General features: G+C 46.0%; 1 protein-coding gene across 1 annotated transcript in view; it reads right to left on the reverse strand.

Annotated features, from left to right (window-relative positions):
• LOC144682207 (meckelin-like) overlaps positions 1 to 21,643 on the reverse strand; it is a 112,289-nt gene that overhangs the window by 16,367 nt on the left and 74,279 nt on the right. The window contains exons 16-24 of the mRNA XM_078544613.1: positions 20,234 to 20,332; positions 16,616 to 16,714; positions 15,144 to 15,239; positions 13,797 to 13,896; positions 11,837 to 11,967; positions 4,989 to 5,129; positions 3,368 to 3,448; positions 1,684 to 1,800; positions 815 to 931 (exon numbers count right to left, since the gene is read on the reverse strand). Of these exons, the coding sequence (XP_078400739.1) occupies positions 815 to 931; positions 1,684 to 1,800; positions 3,368 to 3,448; positions 4,989 to 5,129; positions 11,837 to 11,967; positions 13,797 to 13,896; positions 15,144 to 15,239; positions 16,616 to 16,714; positions 20,234 to 20,332 (981 nt within the window). The remainder of the gene's footprint in view (positions 1 to 814; positions 932 to 1,683; positions 1,801 to 3,367; positions 3,449 to 4,988; positions 5,130 to 11,836; positions 11,968 to 13,796; positions 13,897 to 15,143; positions 15,240 to 16,615; positions 16,715 to 20,233; positions 20,333 to 21,643) is intronic.

Genomic DNA, 21,643 nt, shown 5'->3' on the forward strand with positions numbered 1-21,643 from the left:
GAGGAGATTTGATAGGGGGGGTTCAAAATCATGAGGGAGTCTGGACAGTGTAGATAGGGAGAAATCGTTCCCATCGGCAAAAGGAAGGAGAGCCAGAGGAGGCAGGTTTAAGGTGAATAGCAAAAGAACCAACAGAGAAATGAGTGGTTAGGATCTGGAATGCATTGTCTGAGGGTGGGGTGGAGGCAGATTCAATTGTGGTTGTCAAAAGGGAATTGGATCATTATCTGAAGAGAAAAGACTTGCAGGGCAATGGGGAAAGGGTTGGAGAGTAGGACTAGTTGAGTTACTCGTGTAGAGAGCTGGCATGGGCACAATGGACTGAATGGCCTCTTGCGCTGTAACCATTCAATTCTAGTTTAGAATTTAACTCTCAGCCTTCTCATCCAAACTCAATTAACCTTGCACAATTGAATTTCACTCCACTTCGTCCCTTGGTTTCATGAAACACTTTTCTTTCACCTCGCCTTTCAACTTCTCCCCCCTTCCCCATGCTTAGCGTCCATTGCATCCCTGTAATCCTCATTGCAAAGCAGATTGAGTCATCATCCAACACTACCTCAATTCATGCTGTTTCTGCCACTGGAAGAAGCAGATTTTATTAGCGCGGCACTTCATTGATTGAGAAGAATGCAGGACACAACAACTTGTATTTATATCTCGCCTTTAACATGCAAAAATGCCCCAAGGTACTTCACAGGAATTCAGACAAAAAAATTGGGAGTCAAAGAAGCAGGTAGTAGGTGGGGTTATTAGTAAATTCCGAAATACCTCATTAAGTGGTTATAATAAGTTATTAATAAAACAAAAGTACCTCATTGAGTGGTGATAGTATCCGATCATATTGTTGTCTGACTTTGTTAGAAATTAAGACCTCAAAGGTCTGGATGTCCATGTTGGGCTCTAGACCTCTCATTGCACAAAGATTATCCTTTGGTAAAAAGTGAAAGATTAGAAAACATCGCAGTTTCTGACTCTTCCCCAACACGATCCTCTCTGTCTCCCCATTCCCACCCTAATTACAACAACTTCAGGATTTTTCTGTCTGATGTGCATCCATTGCCATCGCCTGCATGTGCAGATTTCCTGTTCCTGAACCAAGTCCACTGGTTTCCCTGGATAGAGGGAACCCTGACTGGAAAACACACCCTCTTGGATGATACTTGTGCAAACATTTCATCCCTTTAAGATGGAAAAACAAAAGAATAAATCTACAAGATTTAGATTTCCAGCCTGACTTATTTTCTCATATTTACTGCACCCAGGCACTCAAATAACCCCAGAGGCAGGAGCAGGAAAATCTGCTCCATCATGTCAGGGGAACAGTCTCGAACTAGGGCTCATAGTCTTAGGATAAGGGTTAGCCATTTAGAACTGAGGTGAGGACAAATTTTTTCACTCAGAGGGTCGTGAATCTTTGGACTTTACTACCCTGTGGATGCTCAGTCATTTAACACATCCAGGCCTTGGATTGATAGGTTCAAAGGAAATTCAAGGGATATGGAAAAAGGCAGGAAAATTAAGCTAAAGGAAAAGTTCAGTCATGATCTTACAGAATGGATGAAACTGCTCGAGGGCCATATAATCTACTCCTGTTACTCTTTTTTTATGTTATTTGAATACAATTTACAATTTATTAAGATTAATCTTAACCCAACATCATAAAATGCATCATTTGATTACCTCTTCCTTCTTGAGGTTGAGGTACATTGACTCCATACCAATATCAGCTTGTCCATGTACTGACCGTCCGTGGATGTAGTAACCATAGCACCTGTGCAGTAAGACCAAGACTGATACCTGGATGCAATTGTATTCGAAAAATATTATTCGTACTTGAGACACAGATATAAAAGAAAATGATGTAGATATTTCTATTTAAACTCCATTTCTGACAGTGAAATTTGGTAAAATAACAGGGGCAATCAATTTGGCGAGTTCCATCCAACTCCAAGCAGCTAGTTCAGAATGGCTTTGTTGGAAAAATAGGATTCTCAACAGGAGCAAGGGTCAGAAATGAAATCTAAAACTTGGGAAAAAAGAGGTCATATAGCAAAGTGAATTAAGAGGAGATAGAAAATAAAGTTAGGACTTCAAATCACTTTTCTTTTGCAGTAGCTTCTTGTCGATTCATCCCACGTGGCACAAGCATAGGTTATTTCACGATTGTGCGTCAACCATGGTTCAATTGGTAGCACGTTCACCTCTGAATCACAATGTCCTGGGTTCAAGCCCCACTCTAGGGCTTGAGCACAAAAACCAAGGCCAACATGCCAGTGCAGCACTGAAGGAGCATTGGACTGTTGGAGATGTCGTATTTTGGATGAAACGTGAAACCAAGGCCCCATTTGCCTGTTCGGGTGGATGTAAAAGATCCCAAGGCACTACTTCAAAGAGCAAGGGACTTATCCCTGATGCCCTGCCCAATATTTATCCCTCAATCAACATCACACAAAACAGGTGATCTGCTGATCATCACATTGCTATTTGTGGGAGTTTGCTGCGTGCAAATTGGCTGCTGCATTTCGTGCATTACAATAGTGAGTACACTTCACTGACTGGAAGGTGCTTTGAGATATCCAGTGATTGTGAAAAGCATTGGACGAATGCAATTCTTTCAAGTCTTTCTTCAGCATGCCCAGGGGCAAGTCACACTGGCAGCGAGTGTGAGTCGGAAATAGGCCCACAGCATTACAGGCACAATTCTCCAATCTAAACTCCGAGTTCACAGGTATAAGACATGAAAGACAATGGCCATCGAATACACTGTCAGATTAGCAACAGGCCTGGTCTTTCCTGACAATCCATGGGAGCATTTTTACTTCCATATTTGACTGTAGGTTTGGAAACTATTCCTTGGAATTTTTCCACAACTCCTCTCCAAAATCACAGTTGGAAAGTCCTGGGACTTTTTTTTTTAACGTGACTAATTAACCCACTGCTCTCCGGAAGGCTTGTGCTCAGTTCGGGTGCGGCCTCCCTGGCACCGACTGCCTTCTGGTCCCTCTCCTCAATAGCCATTCCATGCCAGACAGTATAAACAAGTAACTTAACCCTGAATGGCCACAACCAAAGTCCACGCCCCTCACACTTTCCAGCAGGGGATTACTGGGTAGCATTCAGGGATGGGCACATCGATCGATATTTATTTTTCTTTCCTTAACCCAGTGGCACAGAGGTCAATTGTAGTGTTGTGACTCGGGAGCTGGCTGTAACCGGCAAACTCAGCGAAGACCAAGGGAAAACTTTAGATAGCGCAGCTCAGTTCCACTGGGCAGTGGTCGAGGTTGCTTTCCATTTTTAAGCCAGTAGCTGCGTTATAATTGGGCTACTTTCAGGGTAGCGGAGTGGGAGGCCACATACTCACATTGCTGACGGAGCACACATCTACAAACTGCTGAATCTTGTCTTCCACAAATCGCTCACAGAATCCAACGCAGAAGACTACCTGCAAAAAGGGTGACATGTCCCTGGTTAATGCCGAATAGAGTTTGCTCAGTTCCAAACAATTTCAACGTGAGGTCACATTCATGCTCCGTGCTCGTGGTGAAGGGTGGGGGGACGGTGTGGGTCACCCCACCTGCTCCTCCTCACATTACAAGTTTGTCAATAGGAAGACGCAACGTCCTGCTATTCTGGGAGAGAGGGAGAAATCAAAGGGAAGTTTGTCAGGGATTACTCTCAGGAACCTTTTAGTGACTGACAGCAGATGCAACGGGTGAATTTGAGTCCGATAAATAACTGATGCCTCCAAGTGACAGTCTCTAGCACGTGAGGTCACAAGGCAACCACCTTCTGTAATGGGTATGAAAAGCAAGGAAGTCAAGCAAACTTGTTGCTTGTCACCATTAGGCAGGTGGGAAATGTTCAAAACTCGTGAAGCATCTATCTGAGGTAAATGCATGTTTAGCATGAGTGAGAACCACAGAAGCACCACATCCATTTCTGGATGCCATACTTTAGGAAGGATGTGATGGTATTAGAGAGAGTGCAGTTAAGATTTATGAGAATGATTCCAGGGATGAGAAACTTCAATTACGTAGATAGATTTGAGACGTTGGGACTGTTTTCCTTAGAGAAGATAAGGTTGAGAAGAGATTTGATAGAGATATGCAAATGCATGAAGGGTCTGGACAGAGTAGATAGGGAGTCACGGTTCCCACTGGTGGAAAGATTGAGAACCCTATAGTGCCAGTAGGATGTGTAAAAAAAACACAGAGCACACAGATTTAAGGTAATTGGCAAGAGAAGCAATGGGGACATGAGGAAAAGCTTTTTCACCTTGTGTGTGGTTAGGATCTGGAATGCACTGGCTGAGGGTGTAGTGGAGGCAGGTTCAATCGAGGGATTTAAGCGGGAATTGGAAGAAGGTGCAGGGCTATGAGGAGAAGGTGGGAGAGTGGCACTAGGTGAATCGCTCATTCAGAGAGTATACATAGTGATGCAGCAGCTAGCCAATTACTGCAGGCCACTTAAGGGGCCTATAAAGGCCGCTATGCCAACACAGACCAGAATTTTTCAGTTATCCAGGTTATCTAGACATTATCACACTGTTGTTTACAGAACATTGCTTTGTGCAAATCGGCTGCCCTGTTTCCTATATCACACCAGTGACTACACTTCAAAAGGACTTCATTGGCTGTAAAATGCTTTGGGGTGTCCCAATATCATGAAAGGCGCTACAAAAATGCAAGGTTGTTTTTTCCTTTCCATCTTTTCTTTCTTTTGCCATAAACAATGTCCTTTGTCATGTGTCCAACAGTTCAAATTCCTAAATGAATTTATATTTAAACAAATCGTCTCTTAATGGAAAGCACCTCTTTAGCAGCCAGCAGCATGACATACTATGTGAAACAGAAGTGTGGTTGTGGTGGAACAGGGAAGCGAGTCTATTGGTTGTTTTACTTCCTGACTCTTATGGAAGTGTCATTCATTTATCAGTGTCTGGGCTGCCAATATATAAAATATAGTAACTGCAGCTGTCTTACTTGAGCTAAGCCGACTGCCAACCACATGGATACTGCTATTCCATATCGGAGAACTGGGCTCCAGGGAGCCAGACTAACATCAGATCCTGGATGTAGATTCAAATTCAGGTCTCTTCTAGCGATGTTCTTTAAGCCAATGACCTGGAATTAAAAATATGTAAGACAGATACAGCAATTTGTTACACCTGCCAAGCTTATGTCTTTCACAAGGAGTGAAGGAGAAAGGTTAACAGAAACTCCTTCACACAGATGGCCGTTGGAGCATGAAATATTTTGCCACAGGGAATCGTTGAGGTAAAAGACATTTACTCCTTTTAAGGGAAAAGTGGATAAATACCTGAAGCGGAGGAAGACACGGGGCAAGTTCAAGAAGGCAGCTCACCATCACTTTCTCAAGGGCAATTAGGGATGGGCAATAAATGTCGGCCCAGCCAGCGACGCCCACATCCCATGGATGAATAAAAAAAATGATTGGGGAGCGCACGGGGTCGTGGGATTGGTTTTGGATTGCTCTAGTAAAACTTTGGCACAGATACAATGGACTGAATGGTCTCCTTCAGTGTGCAAACATCTATCTTTGAACCTGCTAGCGGGAAGATGCTGAGAGTCACCTTTCTACTACCGTAAGAAATATAACCATGAATCACAGAGACCAGGCAAGGTCTAAGAACGTTTGGTTTGCTTCACAAATTACTGCTTGGTAACCTCAGCGGAGAGCTGTTTGTCCAATGGAGCCTATACCTTTTCCATTGCTTCAGGGAAGGGGGCAGGAGTGGACTCTCTTGTTCATTTCACCCTCCCACCTCCCACCCCCATATAGCATAAACCATGATTGGTGAGTCTCTACCCAACCTCTGGTGATACCAGTGTATGGTACACTCATAGTGCTGGCCTTGGCTTTAAGCTTCAAAAAGACCTAAATCATATAATGATGTTGAAGTCAAAACATTAATCGACTCAATTCTCCCAATCTATTCATAACTAATCAGTTCTGAGACAACATCATTACACCACCACCAAATCAGCAACTTATATTTGTGTAGCCTTTAACGTAATAAAACATCCCAGGAACATTATCAAACAAAATATGATGCTGAGCCACATAAGGAGGTAGTGGGCCGTAACTTGCGTGGAGCGGCAGAGTCGGATTGCCACTCCTTTCCTAGTTATTTACCTTCAAACGAAGCAGCTCCTTTTTCTCACTCAGCCTTCCGACTTGGGCCGGGTGAGAAAGGTGCAGTGCACCAGGTTCCCAAGGCGTTGTGTCGAGGGCAGCAGAGTGGGAGGTAAGGAAGCCACGCCCCCTTTTTACAGCACTATCTGCCGTAAAGCAGGTAAGTTTAAAGGTCCGGTCACTTTGAGGGCAAGGTAAGTTTGTAAGGTAAGTGAGAAAGATTGGGGGCAGGGGAAGGGGCAGGACTTGTGGTCGGGGGGTGGCATTGCTTAGTGGAGGGGGGGGTTTGGTCAGTGGAAGGGGATGATCAGTAGCAAGGTGGTTAGCGGGGGTGGGGGGATGGGGGTGTGGTCAGTGGGGGGGTTGGGGTGTGGTCGAGTGGGGGGCTGGTGGTGGTCAAGGGGGTGTAGTCAGTGAAGGGCCCTGGGGCTAGTTGGGGTGTGGGGAGGGCAGGCAGGGTGGGGTTGTAGTTGCAGGATGGAGAGAGCAGTCATGGAGGCGGTGTGTAGTGGAGGGGGCGGGGTGTAGTGGGGGGCGGGGTGTAGTGGGGGGTGCAGGGTGCAGTGGGGGGGTGGGGTGTAGTGGGGGGGGTGGGTGCAGTGGGGGGGGCGGGGTGCAGTGGGGGGCGGGGTGTAGTGGGGGGTGCAGGGTGCAGTGGGGGGGTGGGGTGTAGTGGGGGGGGCGGGGTGCAGTGGGGGGGCGGGGTGTAGTGGGGGGGGCGGGGTGCAGTGGGGGGCGGGGTGTAGTGGGGGGTGCAGGGTGCAGTGGGGGGGCGGGGTGTAGTGGAGGGGCGGGGTGTAGTGGGGGGCGGGGTGTAGTGGGGGGCAGGGTGTAGTGGGGGGGCGGGGTGTAGTGGGGGGGCGGGGTGTAGTTGGGGGGGCAGGGTGTAGTGGGGGGGGTGGCGGGGTGTAGTGGGGGGGCGGGGTGTAGTGGGGGGCGGGGTGTAGTGGGGGGCAGGGTGTAGTGGGGGGGCGAGGTGTAGTGGGGGGGCGGGGTGTAGTTGGGGGGGCAGGGTGTAGTGGGGGGGGTGGCGGGGTGTAGTGGGGGGGCAGGGTGTAGTGGGGGGGCAGGGTGTAGTGGGGGGGGTGGCGGGGTGTAGTGGGTGGGGCGGGGTGTAGTGGGGGGGCGGGGTGTAGTGGGGGGGCGGGGTGTAGTGGGGGGCGGGGTGTAGTGGGGGGCAGGGTGTAGTGGGGGGGCGGGGTGTAGTGGTGTGGGGGGGGGGGGGGGGGGGGGGGGGGGTGCGGGATGTGGTTGTGGGGGTGGGGGGTGGTGGTGTAGTGGGGGCTGCAAGGGGCAGCCAGCAAGGCGTAGCGGGGTGTGGGGGCATGAACGTGTTGTCGTGGGGTGTGGGTGTAGGCAGGGGGTAGGGAGGGCAGTCGTTGGAGGGATCGTGGGGGTGTAGTCGGTATATAGTCACCCCGGGGTTAGAAGCAGTTTTAATTACTATAAGACAGTTGGAACCATCCGAAGTTTGCGATTTAAATCACAGTATCGGATGGGTCCCAATGCAGGGAAATTGTCCAACGGATGTTTGAACTTCCCGAGCAATTGCCATGCAATCCTCACGTGGGGAGTTCCCCAGCATATCTTTGAGGTACTCCCCACCCCATTCCTGATACAATGCCGTGGGGAGTGGAAGCCATGGGCGAATAGGTCAGATGTCCAAAAGCTTGCTCCAAAGGTCGGTTTTAAGGAGTGTCTGAAAAAGAAGAAAGCAAAGCTGGAGAGGTGGAGAGGTTTAGGGAGGGAATTCCAGAGTTCATTGCCTAGGCAACTGAAGGAGCAGTCACCAATGGTGGAGCGATTAAAACGGGATTTGGTCAAGGTGCCGGAGTTGGAGAAGCTCCATGAAACTTGGCTTCCAATGACTATAATGTTAGTCTTGCAAACTAGGCTTGAATGGAGAGCCCTCTCCTGCCTCCTTCCCCGAATGGACTAGACAGGGACTCCGTTGGACAAACAGCTCGCCAGGGAGGTTACCAAACAGGAAATCTGTGAAACAAACCAAATGTTCTTAGACCTTCTCACCTTTTCCTCGTATTCCCAATCACCAATGCCAGCAATTTCCTACCAGGCATCGTGATGCCAAGACACAAAGTGGCATTATCGATACACAGAGGGTAATGTCTGAGCTTATTCAGATGACCTACGATCAGCAGCCAGAAGTTCCAACCACCACTATGATACCCCTCAGCTAATTTTCTAGAATCAGGATCATTGGCATTTTTTGGCAGGATTCCCATCGTCTACTGGGTGGTTCGGTCAGAGGTTTTGGTGAAGATTAGCTGCAGCAGGTCACGGAATCCTATCACATTTTGACCTGTGACCACTTCGCTGCCAAAGAAGTTCTGATATTCAGCCCAAAATGCCCCGTCAACCTGTCCAAATGCTCATCCTACGATTAACTCTAGGCACTTTCTGGCCCTTTAATGTTTAAATCCTTCCTTCCTCCAACACCCATAGCATCATTGAATGCTGAGGGGGGGGGGGTTACTGTCCTGAGCCCCTTCACTCTGTTGTGATGGTAAGACCCTTCCTTCTATCTGATTCCCCTGCATTTGCTGCTGCATTTGCTCCACCTCCTGTTGCTCACCTTCTTCCAGCCAGAATGGAGTTCCCGAATGTTCTCTGTGTGGGGAAAAAAAGCTGCCTCCCTGGAATCCCCTTAACATTTCAGCAGTTTTCACAACCAGTCCAAGCACTATCAAAATTGCCCACTTAGCCACAAACACAATAAACTGGCAGCTAGGGTTCCAGCTCCTGTCTGATGTGCAGACACTCCGCTTGGAACGGGCTGTGGGGGGGGGTGGGGCAGAGGGGTGCGGTTTGGCTGGGGTGAGGATTGTACTCAGCTGCGATTCTCCCCCCCCCAGTCAAATAGCACACCGATAACCACGGTCGTGGCTCACGCACGAATGACAATCAACGAACGAGGAGGTAGTCATCAATGTCTTGGCAGGGGCGGTGGGAGGTGGGGGTGGGGGGGGTGGGGGGGGAGAGTGAATTTTACGAAAAATACTGTAGCCACCCATCCTCGGAGTGCTTCACTTCCATTTCTTAGAAAGGACCATTGCTCTTGAGATTCACACACAGCTTTGACAAAAAGCTCAGAGCAGAAAAAATAATCGAAGTAATATTTTTAAATCAAGTGCCCTGTCGAACAGTGAATGGAACAGACAAATGCTAAAGATCTGGTTTTAATGTTCCCTGCTTCTTTCAAAGCTGACAAATGCTGGGAAGAATCATCAGCAACAGCTTAATTAACTTTTAAACAACAACCAGAAGAAAGAAATATGGGGAGTCTCGAGAACTGCTCAGAACTTTCCGACACACTGTCCTGGTGACCGCGATCTGGAACGAATAATGCGTTCCTTCCTGCTCACTTGATAGAAGACAGATCCTTCAGCTGCGTTACACTGAGAGGAATTTGTTTTGTTCTTTGAAAAATAGCCAGAGGAATTCTGCATGTGGAAGGTCACTAATCCCCCAACGACAGTAACTTGAGGGAATTTTGTGTTCTCGCGTTCAAATCCTGCCTGCGCCAGACCGCAAACTAATTTCTTACTAACCTGAGGGAATAGTGGGATTCTTTCCCTGAAAAATAGTAGCCCGAGGACACTAAGGGATTGAGATACAGCCCTGTGATCTTTCTCCCCCCCTTTCCCTCACATCCCCCCCAGAGCCATCTCGGTTTTAATGTGGATCAGTCACTAGCTACACTCCAGTTGATTTTGAGTCTTGCTACAATGCTAATGAAAACACACGGAGAAGATGGAATTTTTTACTCATGGTGTGTCCAACTAACTGTTCTGGCCTAGACGCTTCTTGATAAGAGGTACATCACCAGATAGAGTAGAGATAAGTGCCCATCATTAAAATAACATTCCAGAGACACCGATGTAAGTTATGGGTCAATTCCTGCAGTTGGGCTGAACACTTGAAAGAAAATTGAACACTTGAAAAAAATGAGATGAGCGAGTTCAGATTACAGCTGAATTTAAACTCACAACCTGTGTGACGAGGAGTTCAACATTGCAATCCAGCAGTGATAAGGGAGTCCTGTGTTTTCAGTGCCAGAGTTCACAGAATGTAACGGACCTTCACCGTTAAACCCACCAGAGTTTCAGTGTTCTGTCATCAGACTACCACAGAGCTTAACACTCCAATGCAAGATAACGAGAATCCAATACTGTTATTAGATTCATCAAAGACTCCAACATTCCCCATTATAGCTACCCCACATACACCAACACCGCACTATTAGTTACCATAAAGGCCAACATTCCATACTGCAGTTACTATGGGCACCAACACGCCACCATTACAGTTAATATAGACTCTGACACTCCGCCATTACAGTTAATATAGATTCTGAGACTGCACCATTACAGTTACCAGAAACTCTGACACTCCACCATTACCGTTACCAGAGACTCCAACACTCCACCATTACAGCTAGTACAGACTCTGACACTCCGCCATTACATAATATAGGCTCTGAGACTGCGTCATTACAGTTACCAGAGACTCCGACGCCCCACCATTACAGTTACCAGGGACTCCGACACTCCACCATTATAGTTACCAGAGACTCCAACACTCCACCATTACAGTTACCAGGGACTCCGACGCCCCACCATTACAGTTACCAGGGACTCCGATGCTCCACCATTAGTTACCAGAGACTCCGACACTCCACCATTATAGTTACCAGAGACTCCGACACTCCACCATTATAGTTACCAGAGACTCCGACACTCCACCATTATAGTTACCAGAGACTCCGACACTCCACCATTATAGTTACCAGAGACTCCGACACTCCACCATTATAGTTACCAGAGACTCCGACACTCCACCATTATAGTTACCAGAGACTCCGACACTCCACCATTATAGTTACCAGGGACTCCGACACTCCACCATTATAGTTACCAGGGACTCCGACACTCCACCATTATAGTTACCAGAGACTCCGACACTCCACCATTATAGTTACCAGAGACTCCGACACTCCACCATTATAGTTACCAGGGACTTCGACATTCCACCATTATAGTTACCAGGGACTTCGACATTCCACCATTACAGTTACCAGACTCCAACACTCCACCATTATAGTTACTAGAGACTCCGACACTCCACCATTACAGTTACCAGACTCCGACGCTCCACCATTATAGTTACCAGGGACTCCGACACTCCACCATTACAGTCAACATAGACTCCGGCACTCCACCATTACAGTCAACATAGACTCCGGCACTCCACTGTTACAGTCAATTTGGACTCTGACACTCCACCTACCATAGACACCATCACCACACCCCTCCACCCGCCATTACAGTTACCAGGGACTCCAACACTCCACAATGGGGGTCACTAGGGAATTTTACTACACCTTCAAAGGTGCCACAAAAAAAGCCCCAAAGGGCCTGAGCCCAACATCCATGAGCCCAGGCAGCAGGAAAGTAGGATTTGGAAGTTTTTTTTAAAAACTCAATCTTGTAACATTTTAACAGATGGTCCTTTAGTTGATGCTATGCACATAGAGATAGAAAGTTAAACTGATGATTCAATCCTCCACTGGTATTGGGCAGAACGGGAGGTGAAACCGGAACTTTTCACCTGAGGTTTACTATCAGGTTCATTTGGTCAAAGTGAGGCCACTTACCTCCAGCAGCAATAGAATGATGAAGAGTTGCAGGATTGGATTTATCTTTCTTTTAGTCTGAATCTCATTCCATTCATTAGCTATGAAGTAAGTTCTCCAGATACTGACTGAGGAGGGAGGCGACTTGTTTTCTGTGGAAGAGATGGTGTCAACATGATGGGCCGTTGCGTTCGGCAAGATACACAGCGGTTAATAAGCCAAAGCTACATTACAGCAGAAGGTCATTGTCGGGACAAGTTAGAATCGTAGGGCAGAACTTTTCGTCCCACAGGCGCCCGACCCAAACAGGAGTGAAATAGTCGGACGAGCGTCCCAGCGCCATCGCGCACTCTCGCAATTTTTCGGTTGGCGGGCACGCACAAGAGGGGGCAGCACGCCCGGCGACAATTAAGAGGCCTATTAAGGCCCTTAAGTAATTAATTAAGTTGCATTTTTCACTGCCTGCTCAACCTTTCGCTTGGCGGGCAGGCGAATAGGCCAGGCGGCCTTTGCATTTTTAACAAAACCTCATCCACGGGCAGGATGAGGTTTCCAAGGGTTACTAAAAAAACCTTTAAAAATTTTTAACCTTTTTTTTTTAACATGTCCCTTTATGTGACTCAGTCACATGTGGGGACATGCTTATATCATATCTAACAAAATTATTTTTCATTTTAAAATCCTTCGGCTCCCTGAGGTAGCTCTGTGCCTTCAGGGAGCTGTCAGTGCGCACTCCCCCGCACATGCGCACACTTCAGCGCTCGCTCTCCTCCTGCCCCAACCCTGGCAGCGCTGAGGCTCTGAGGATGCCTTTCACGCTGGCTGGCTGCTAATTGGCCAGCCTGTGTAATATCACAGTCGGAGCCCGATCACAGGCGGCGGTCAGTCTCGTGGTCGTTCCTGGGCCTGTTTCTTCGTTTGCTGTTCAGCAACTCACCAAGGCTCCTTTGACTGCACTTTTCAAACCCGCGAATTCTACCATCTAGAAGGACAAGGGCAGCAGATAGATGGGAACACCGTCACCTGCAAGCTCCCCTCCAAGTCACTCATCACCCTGACTTGGAAATATATCACCGTTCCTTCACTGTCGCTGGGTCAAAATCCTGGAACTCCCTCCCTAACAGCACTGTGGGTGTACCTACACCACATGGACTGCAGCGGTTCAAGAAGGCAGCTCACCATCACCTTCTCCAAGGGCAACTAGGGATGGGCAATAAATGCTGGCCCAGCCAGTGACACCCACACCCATGAACGAATTTTCAAAAATCACCTTAAATCTGTGTCCTTTGGTTCTCAAACCTTCTATCAACGGGAACAGTTTCTGCCTATCTATTTTGTCTAGCTCTGTCATGATTTTGAATATCTCTATCAAAGCTCCTCTCAAACTTCTGTAAAGAGAACGAGCTTTGCCAATCTATTCATGTTCCAATTCAACGCACCCCTCCAAACTTCAATAAGCGAGATGAAGACACTTCAGCTGACTGGCCTGGGGCATCGTTAACACATGGGGATCAGATGGAATGCCACCTTTAGACTCTGCCCAATATTATTCCCCACTAATTTTAGTGGAGAATAGAATTGGGCGGGGTTTAAGGTATAAAACTAGTGTTATTTCTTAATCCCTGTCAGTTTCCCAACTGGGGGTGTGGTTTAGGTCAAAATTGGCCCCGTTAATTTTACCCATGGCCCTGGGTGGGATGAGCACAGGCCAATAGATCTTTGATACAGGGCCTTCAGACTGAGAAGGCAATGGGAGCCACATGGGTGTGTGGCAGGGACTGAGGGCCTGAGTGTGGAAAGTGAACAAGAAAGAAAAAGGTTTCCATCGTCAAGCGGCTTTCACAGTCTCAGGATGCCCCAAAGTGCTTTACAGCCAAGGAAGCACATTTTTTGCGGAAGTGCAGTCACCGCTGTAATTAGGCAACACTGTAGCCAATTCTGAACACATCACCAATCACAGCACTATGCGAAGTGACCCTACCTGCTGCTTTAGGAAGTGGTCGGCCTTTTGGCTTTTCCCAGTCGATCAGGAAGATTGATACCGACACCTGGACAACGAGGATGTGAATCAGTTCCAGGGCCTGAAAGAAACCCAATGTCCCAGCATTAGAGGAGTACGATTTCCAAATCCTAAGAGACTCTCACATCAAGAGATTATGGCTGTTTCCATCGCTAATATTGACCACGGAGGGCTCCGTATCCTGACACCATGGTCCGGCAGTGCCCAAGCTGCTAGGTTCAAAAACAAATTTAATGGTAGTTCTATAAACTTTTGTAGGACAATTGTTTGGATGTCAGCTTCATCTTCATTGAGACTCGGATCATTCAGGGCTGAACTCTGGGTTTGCTCAATTGGCTTGTGTCTTCAGAATCAACATTTGGACCAAAAGCCGAATGACTTTGACCATCCAAAAACCAAAGACAAAAACCCATCTGCATCACCCCTTCCATTCTGTGTTTTTTTTTATATGAACAAGCCAACACATTTAAATTCCCTACGTAAACATTTTCCAAGCGATCAGTTTTGAGCTAGACTGTCTCGTCGGCAGCAGTCCTCAGGATAATCCTTCCCGGGGGTCGGGAGGGGAGAGGTGGAGGGACGTGGTAGGTTAATGCACTGATCATTGGTCAGTGCTGGGCAGCTGCAAATTTTATATAGCATTTGGTGGCAGTCACGTGCTGGGCTACAACTAACACAAGTAAACCAGCGAGGATAAGCCATAAGCTTATATAAGCAGTTCCCATGATAAATGTGGACATAGGGATTTATAATTGAAATATGGAAATAAGGCCAGAGGGGTCAACTTTTAAACTGAAACAGACATCTGCATTTCCTGGTCCAAGTATCTACCTGTCTGTAATCCAGTTTCACTTGAAGACAAGTTTTGGCCTTGACTCCCTGCGTGCAGGGACACAGGGGACTGGCTACCATTATAAATAGTTTTCGAATGTTATAAGCCAGACACTTGGATCAGGGATTTGGGGATAAATAGACAGTTCCTCACTAAAATCACAACATGGGATAAAATAAATCTGCTAAAATAGCATAAAGAACAATCTCAGAGGAAAAGGTTAAGCCTGCGCAAGCTACTATCCCACATGGAGACAAATATTTGTAAATCTTCCAACAATTCTCATTTATTCTTGGAAAACGGCTACTGAGCATTGTTAGTGTTGGCATCTTGCGGTTTTTGTAGTTACGGATCTCGTTCGAAAGAGCGAGGGGAGGGAAAGTGCAAGGCCCATGTTAAACACCATGCATTTGAAGCTGAACGGAGATATCTGAGGCAGCTCCTGGAAGACGTTCACTAGAAGTGCCTGAAGCTACCTTCAGTCCAAATGCACAAGCCACATAGATGATGAAGTCAGTTTCAATCTTCCCACCAGCAGGGGGCAGTGTTACCTCAACTGTGGACTGCTGACCCTGTGAAATTAAATACAGGAGAGAAATTAGTACATCAGCACCAAATGCTGTCTTCCCACACCATTCTCTGCGCAACTGGGGCTTGAACAATGTTTAAGCCTTCCTGACAATGTTGCGCTCAGATGACATAATACATCCCACCTGAATTTTAAGGTTTGCGTAAGAAATATGATTGTAACAAAGGCCTTGCCCTAATTGAGAAGCAGTTTGATTAAATCATCCCCTCATCCACTTGCATCCATCGATTTATCTGTAAATATATTTTGATTCAAAGGATTTGAGGATTTGTGACATAATCAGGGGAGTTGCTTAGTGAAGCAGGTGAGCCCAGTATTGTGAAGGAGTAGAATTAACATCAATGGGGCCTAAGTAAACTCCTCCAAATTTGCAACCTTCCAACACCTCTGTGCTCCTCACATCCCTGATTTTCATCACCGGTCGTACCTTCAGCTGCCTAAGTCCTAAACTTTGGAATTCCCTCCTTAAACCCCTCTCTGCCTCTCTAGCTTATTTAAGGCTCATCTTTGGCAAAGTTTTGGTCACCTGCCCTAATATCTCCTTATGTAGCTCAGTGTCAAACTTTTGTTTGATAATGTTCCTGTGAAGCATCTTGAGCTGTCTCACTATGTTAAAGGCGCTACACAAATGCAAGCTGTCGTTGTAGGGTCATCATCCTCCCTGGTAGGAGATGATGTGATTAAGCCTTGAGGACATAACCTGGAGAAAGGGCATGTGGAATAATACACTTACAGTTAGCAGGGGCTGGTAAAGGTTCACTACACTACAGCTGTCACCTGGCGGGAGCAACATCTTTCGCAGAACTGCGCACTGCCAGACCTTCTGTCCATTATTTTCAATGGAGTTCAGGGTTGGGTAGGTCTCCTGCCTCTGAATCAGAAGGTTGTAGGCTGAAGTCCAACTCTAGGGACAGGAGCACAAAACCTAGGCTGACACTCCAATGTCAGTACTGAGGCAATGTTCCATGGTCAGATGCAACGATAAACTGAGGTGGCATCCGCTCTCTCAGGTGGATTCAAAAGATTCCATGGCATTAGTTTGAAGAAGAGCAGGGCAGAGGGGGGGGGTGCACAGACAGGTGAGGGGAGGTGGAGTTCTGCCCCATGTCCTGGCTAATAAATATCCCACATCCAACAGCACCATTCGATTATCTGATTGTTGTTTGTGGCTTCTTGCTGAATAAACATTAGACATCACAACAGTGGCTACACTTCTCAAAGTACTTCTTTGACATTAAAGCACTTTCGAAAAGTCCCGAGGTGGTGAAAGGCGCTATGTAAATGCAAGTCATTCCTTCTGTGGCATGCACTTCCTTTGGATGTTTGGGGGCTGGACAGTAATAAGCAGTTACCCCCTACCTTGTACACAACGAGCCAGTAAACACCCGTCCCAAACGTGACGATGAAAAAGATGTTCGACAGGGCACCAGCAAAGTAGGCAAAATACTTCACAATCGTCTGTGTAAAATGAAAGGAGACAGTGAGGAACAAAATACAACAAGACTACATCAAAATTAGAGGACAGGGGAGTGGTAAAAATGGATTTTCTTATGTGGATAAAGGTTATAATATATAATGTCAAGGATTTGGCCTTTAACCAGGCACTGTCTCTGTATATATGGGACAGTTTAGCTAGAGAACCAAGTTCTTCTTGCAGTTCTTGATGACACACCTGAACTCTGACCTCAGGAGATGCCCACCCAGTGAGCGGTTGTGATGCTCTTACTTCACCACTCACTCTCTACATTTACAACCCATCTGGCTGAGTCAGATTGTCAAATTAGTGCTGAACTTTAGCACCATCCTACGCTGAGTGGCTGTCCCCAGACAGTAAGTCACATTTATAGACGTAAGCAAATGCTTAACTTAGACTGTGAGTAAAGGACTAAAGGGCAAGAGCACATTGACATTAATGAGCAAGGCGAAAGATTATAAGATACTTTTCTTCCATGTGGATGAAAGCAATAGACCTTTGACTGATAGTTAATGTTATGTGAATTAGCATCTTTAAGAACAGCTGAGATAATATTCAGTTACAAATGGGATTGAGCAATACAAGTGCAGGCAAGAATGATCAAATACTCGGTTGAAGACAACAGGTATACAACTTGTAAAGTATGCACAATGTACATATAGACTGCACTATAGGGCAGCACTGGTTGGAATGTCTTCAGCCCAAAGCTACTGATCTTCTGTTCATTTAAATTCATGGATAAAAAATTATAAGGGGAGATGGTGGTAATGCCACTGAACTAGTAATCCAGAGTTCCAGGCTAATGCTCTGGAGACATGGGTTCAAATCCTACCACAGCAGCTGGGTGGAATTTAAATTCCGTTAATAAATCCAGAATTGAAAGCTAGTCTCAGTAATGGTGACCATGAAACTATCCTCAATTGTCGTGAAAATCCACCTGGTTCACTAATGTCCTTTAGGGAAGGCAACCTCAATAACCCTAATATTAGCCGGGATAAAATAAGTGCGAGAAGGTATAAAAGGGTGCAGGATTCTTAAACATGCACTCAGGAGAACTTTATTGCCAGCAGGTAACAAACCCCAACAAGAAGAGGGGCAGTTCTGAATTTAGTTTCAAGAAATGAAGCAGGGCAAGCGGAAGGGGTAGCAGTGGGGGAGCATTGTGGTGCTAGTGATCATAATACAGTTCGATTTAGAGCAGCTATGGAAAAGGACAAAGATGGACCAAGTAAAAGTTTTAAATTGGGGAAAAGCCAATACCACGCTGAAATGTGATTTGGCAAACGTGGACTGGTAATAGCTGGTTGAAGATAAATAAGTGTCAGAGCAGTGGGAGGCAGTCAAGGAGGAGGTATGAGGGTTCAGAACAAATGTATTTCCACAACAAAGTGTGGGATTCACAAATCTAGACACCCAAATGATACGATACTGAGAAGTGTAGAGGAATAGAGGGACACTGGAGCTTGGACCTAAGCCCAATGGAGTTTAGAAGAATGAGAGGTGATCTTAATGAAACATTTAATATCCTGAGGGGATTTGATAGGGTAGATACCGGAAGGATGTTTCCACTTGTGGCAGAGACTAGTACCAGGGGACACAGTTTAAGAATAAGGGGTCTACTGTTTAAGACAGAGATGAGGAGAAATTCTTTCTCTCAAAGGGTTGTTAGTATGTGGAATTCTCTTCCTCAGAAAGCAGTACAGGCTGGGTCATTGAATTTATTCAAGGCAGATTAGACAGATTTTTGATAGACAAGAGAGTCAAGGGCTGTGGGGGAGTAGATGGGCAAATAGAGTTGAGACACAACTAGATCAACCATGATAAAAGCAAAATACTGCGGATGCTGGAAATCTAGAACAAAAACAAAAATACCCGGAAAAACCCAGCAGGTCTGACAGCATCTGCGGAGAGGGATACAGTTAACGTTTCGAGTCCGTATGACCCTTCATTAGAACTAAGAAATATAGAAACGAGATGAAATATAAGCTGGTAGAGGGGGGTGGGACAGGTAGAGCTCACCCCCCCTCTACCAGCTTATATTTCATCTCATTTCTATATTTCTTAGTTCTAATGAAGGGTCATACGGACTCGAAACGTCAACTGTATCCCTCTCCGCAGATGCTGTCAGACCTGCTGAGCTTTTCCAGGTATTTTTGTTTTTGTTCTAGGTCAGCCATGATCTTATTGAACAGCGGAGCTCGATTGAAGGGCTGAATGGCCCACTATTACTCCGAAGTCCTATGTTCCTATGCATGTCCGCAGGTTCCCAAAGGTAGCAGAACAGGTAAATAAGATGGTTAAGGTGGCATATAGTACACTTTCCTTAGAAGTGGATTATAAGATTATAAGAGTAGGGGGATTATGCTAGAACTGCATGAAGTGCTAGTGAGGCCATAGCTGGAGTACTCCCTACAGTTTTGATCACCATATTGCAGGAAGGATGGGATCGCACTAGAGAAAGCACAGAGGAGATTTATGAGGATGTTGCCAGGAGTGAAAAATTCAGCTATAAGGAAAGATTAGATAAGGCTGGGGTTGTTCTCTTTGAAACAGAGGAGGCTGAGGGGAGGTTTAATTGAGATTTATAAAATTATGAGGGGCCTTGATGGAGTGGATAGGGAAGGAGCCCATTTCCCTTGGCAGAGAGGTCAATAACCAGGGGGCACAGATTTAATATAACTGCCAGAAAGATGAGAGGGGAGGAATTGTCACGCAAAAGCTGGTGAGGATCTGGAACTCACTGTGTGAAAGGGAGGCAGAGGCAAAAACCCTCATTGTATTTGAAAAATATTGGATATGTATTTGAAGTGCCATAATCTCCAAGGTTATGAACCAAGAGCTGGAAAATGGATTAGGTTGAATGGTTTTTTTAATGGCTGGCACAGACATGATGGGCTAAATAGTCTCCTTCTGTGCTGTAAATTTTCTACATTCTTGTTTACAGGTATACGGGGTACAGTGTATGAACTGTCCACACCTGGTTTGGGGTGACTACTAGTTGCTTATAGATATTGCTGTGCACAAATTGGCTCCCTCCTTCCCTACATTAGAACAGTAACCTCACTTCAAAAGTACTTCATTGGCTGTATATCGCTTGGCTGCCTCTTGAGGTTGTGAAAGGCTCTGCATAAATGCAAAACAAAAACAGAATTACCTGGAAAAACTCAGCAGGTCTGGCAGCATCGGCGGAGAAGAATAAAGTTGACGTTTCGAGTCCTCATGACCCTCATGAGGACTCGAAATGTCAACTTTATTCTTCTCCGCCAATGCTGCCAGACCTGCTGAGTTTTTTCAGGTAATTCTGTTTTTGTTTTCGATTTCCAGCATCCGCAGTTTTTTTGTTTTTATCTCTGCATAAATGCAATTCTTTTCATTCTTTCTTCTACAACAACGTGCATTTATATAGCAGCTTTAACATAATTAATGTCTCAAGGTCCTTTACAAGCATTATCAAACAAAATTGGACATCATGCCACATGACAAGACATTAGACCTGTGCTTACCACCACGTCTATAAATTCTAGTCCGCTCCTCCGTCTCCAGCTGCTCGTCTCCAGCATGGCAATGAAAACAGCCAGAGATCCAAGAACGCCCAGGGCTATCTACACAGTGAAATCAAATTCAGCTGGTCAGAGGTGACTAATGGCACGTTCAAAGAGTGTGGAGATTTATAGAATATCATTTTATGGAACATATAGTAGACCTGTAAGATAGTAAGCTTGAATAATATAATTCATATCAAACTGTCTCTTGGTTGTACAGGACTTGAATATTGCTGAAAAGAGAGACATGTTGTTGAAGCTTTATGGCTTGCACTCATCAGGACAAATGCAAGAGTGCTGAATTTCAAACAATCACAACAATTTATACTGTAGGAAAATAGAGTGCTGATTGGTTGGAAATTTGACTCTAATTGGCTGGGCCGTTGTCTGGGAGAAAGCAATAGGGAACGATATCCCGGATAATTTGAAAAAGGTACAAAGCTTGAACATATTCCTTTTGTTGGCAGAGAACGGGCCCACGTAAATGAATGTATGTCATCCCTAGCAAGCATAAATGAGCCACATTATGAGCTTGACTGATTATCTTAATTTTTGTTTGACAAATTTTGTTTCTGTCACCTGTGAGAATTTGGTAAACCATATCATTATATCCACACACTAGATATCGACATTTGAAGAAAACATTTTCCACATGTTTAATGGATATAAAAACGGAAAGCCCTGGAACAACTCAGCATGTCTGGCAGCATCTGCAGAGACAGAAACAGTGGCCTAGATTTTGGCAATGACGGAGAGACTCTCGTCATTGCGAAAATAGCGGAAGAGGCCAAAGATTGGAAGTCCGCCCCTCTTGGATAAGAGTAAGTGTTAATAGCAGCAAATTGACAGCTCTGTTTAGAAGCAAATACATGAAAACAAGATACAGTCTGGCATTTGGCAAAAAAAAAATCAAAATAGAGGACAGAGTTCATGGTCTAAAGAACAAAGGAAGATGGTTGTGGTTGTTGGAGGCCAGTCATCTCAGCTCCAGGACATCACTGCAGGAGTTCCTCAGGATAGTGTCCTCGGCCCAACCATCTTCAGCTGCTTCATCAATGACCTTCCTTCCATCATAAAGTCAGAAGTGGGATGTTGGCTGATGATTGCACAATGTTCAGCACCATTCGTGACTCCTCAGATACTGAAGCAGTCTATGTCCAAATGCAGCAAGACCTGGACAATATCCAGGCTTGGGCTGACAAATAGCAAGTAACATTAATGCTACACAGTGCCAGGCAATGACCATCTCCAACAAGAGAGAATCTAACCATTGCCACTCGACATTCAATGGCATTACCATTGCTGAATCCCCCACTATCAACATCCTGGGGGTTACCATTGACCAGAACCTGAACTGGACTAGCCATATAA

This window comes from Cetorhinus maximus, chromosome 6 (assembly GCF_964194155.1).
Source record: "Cetorhinus maximus chromosome 6, sCetMax3.hap1.1, whole genome shotgun sequence".
NCBI classification, from domain to species: Eukaryota; Metazoa; Chordata; class Chondrichthyes; order Lamniformes; family Cetorhinidae; genus Cetorhinus; species Cetorhinus maximus.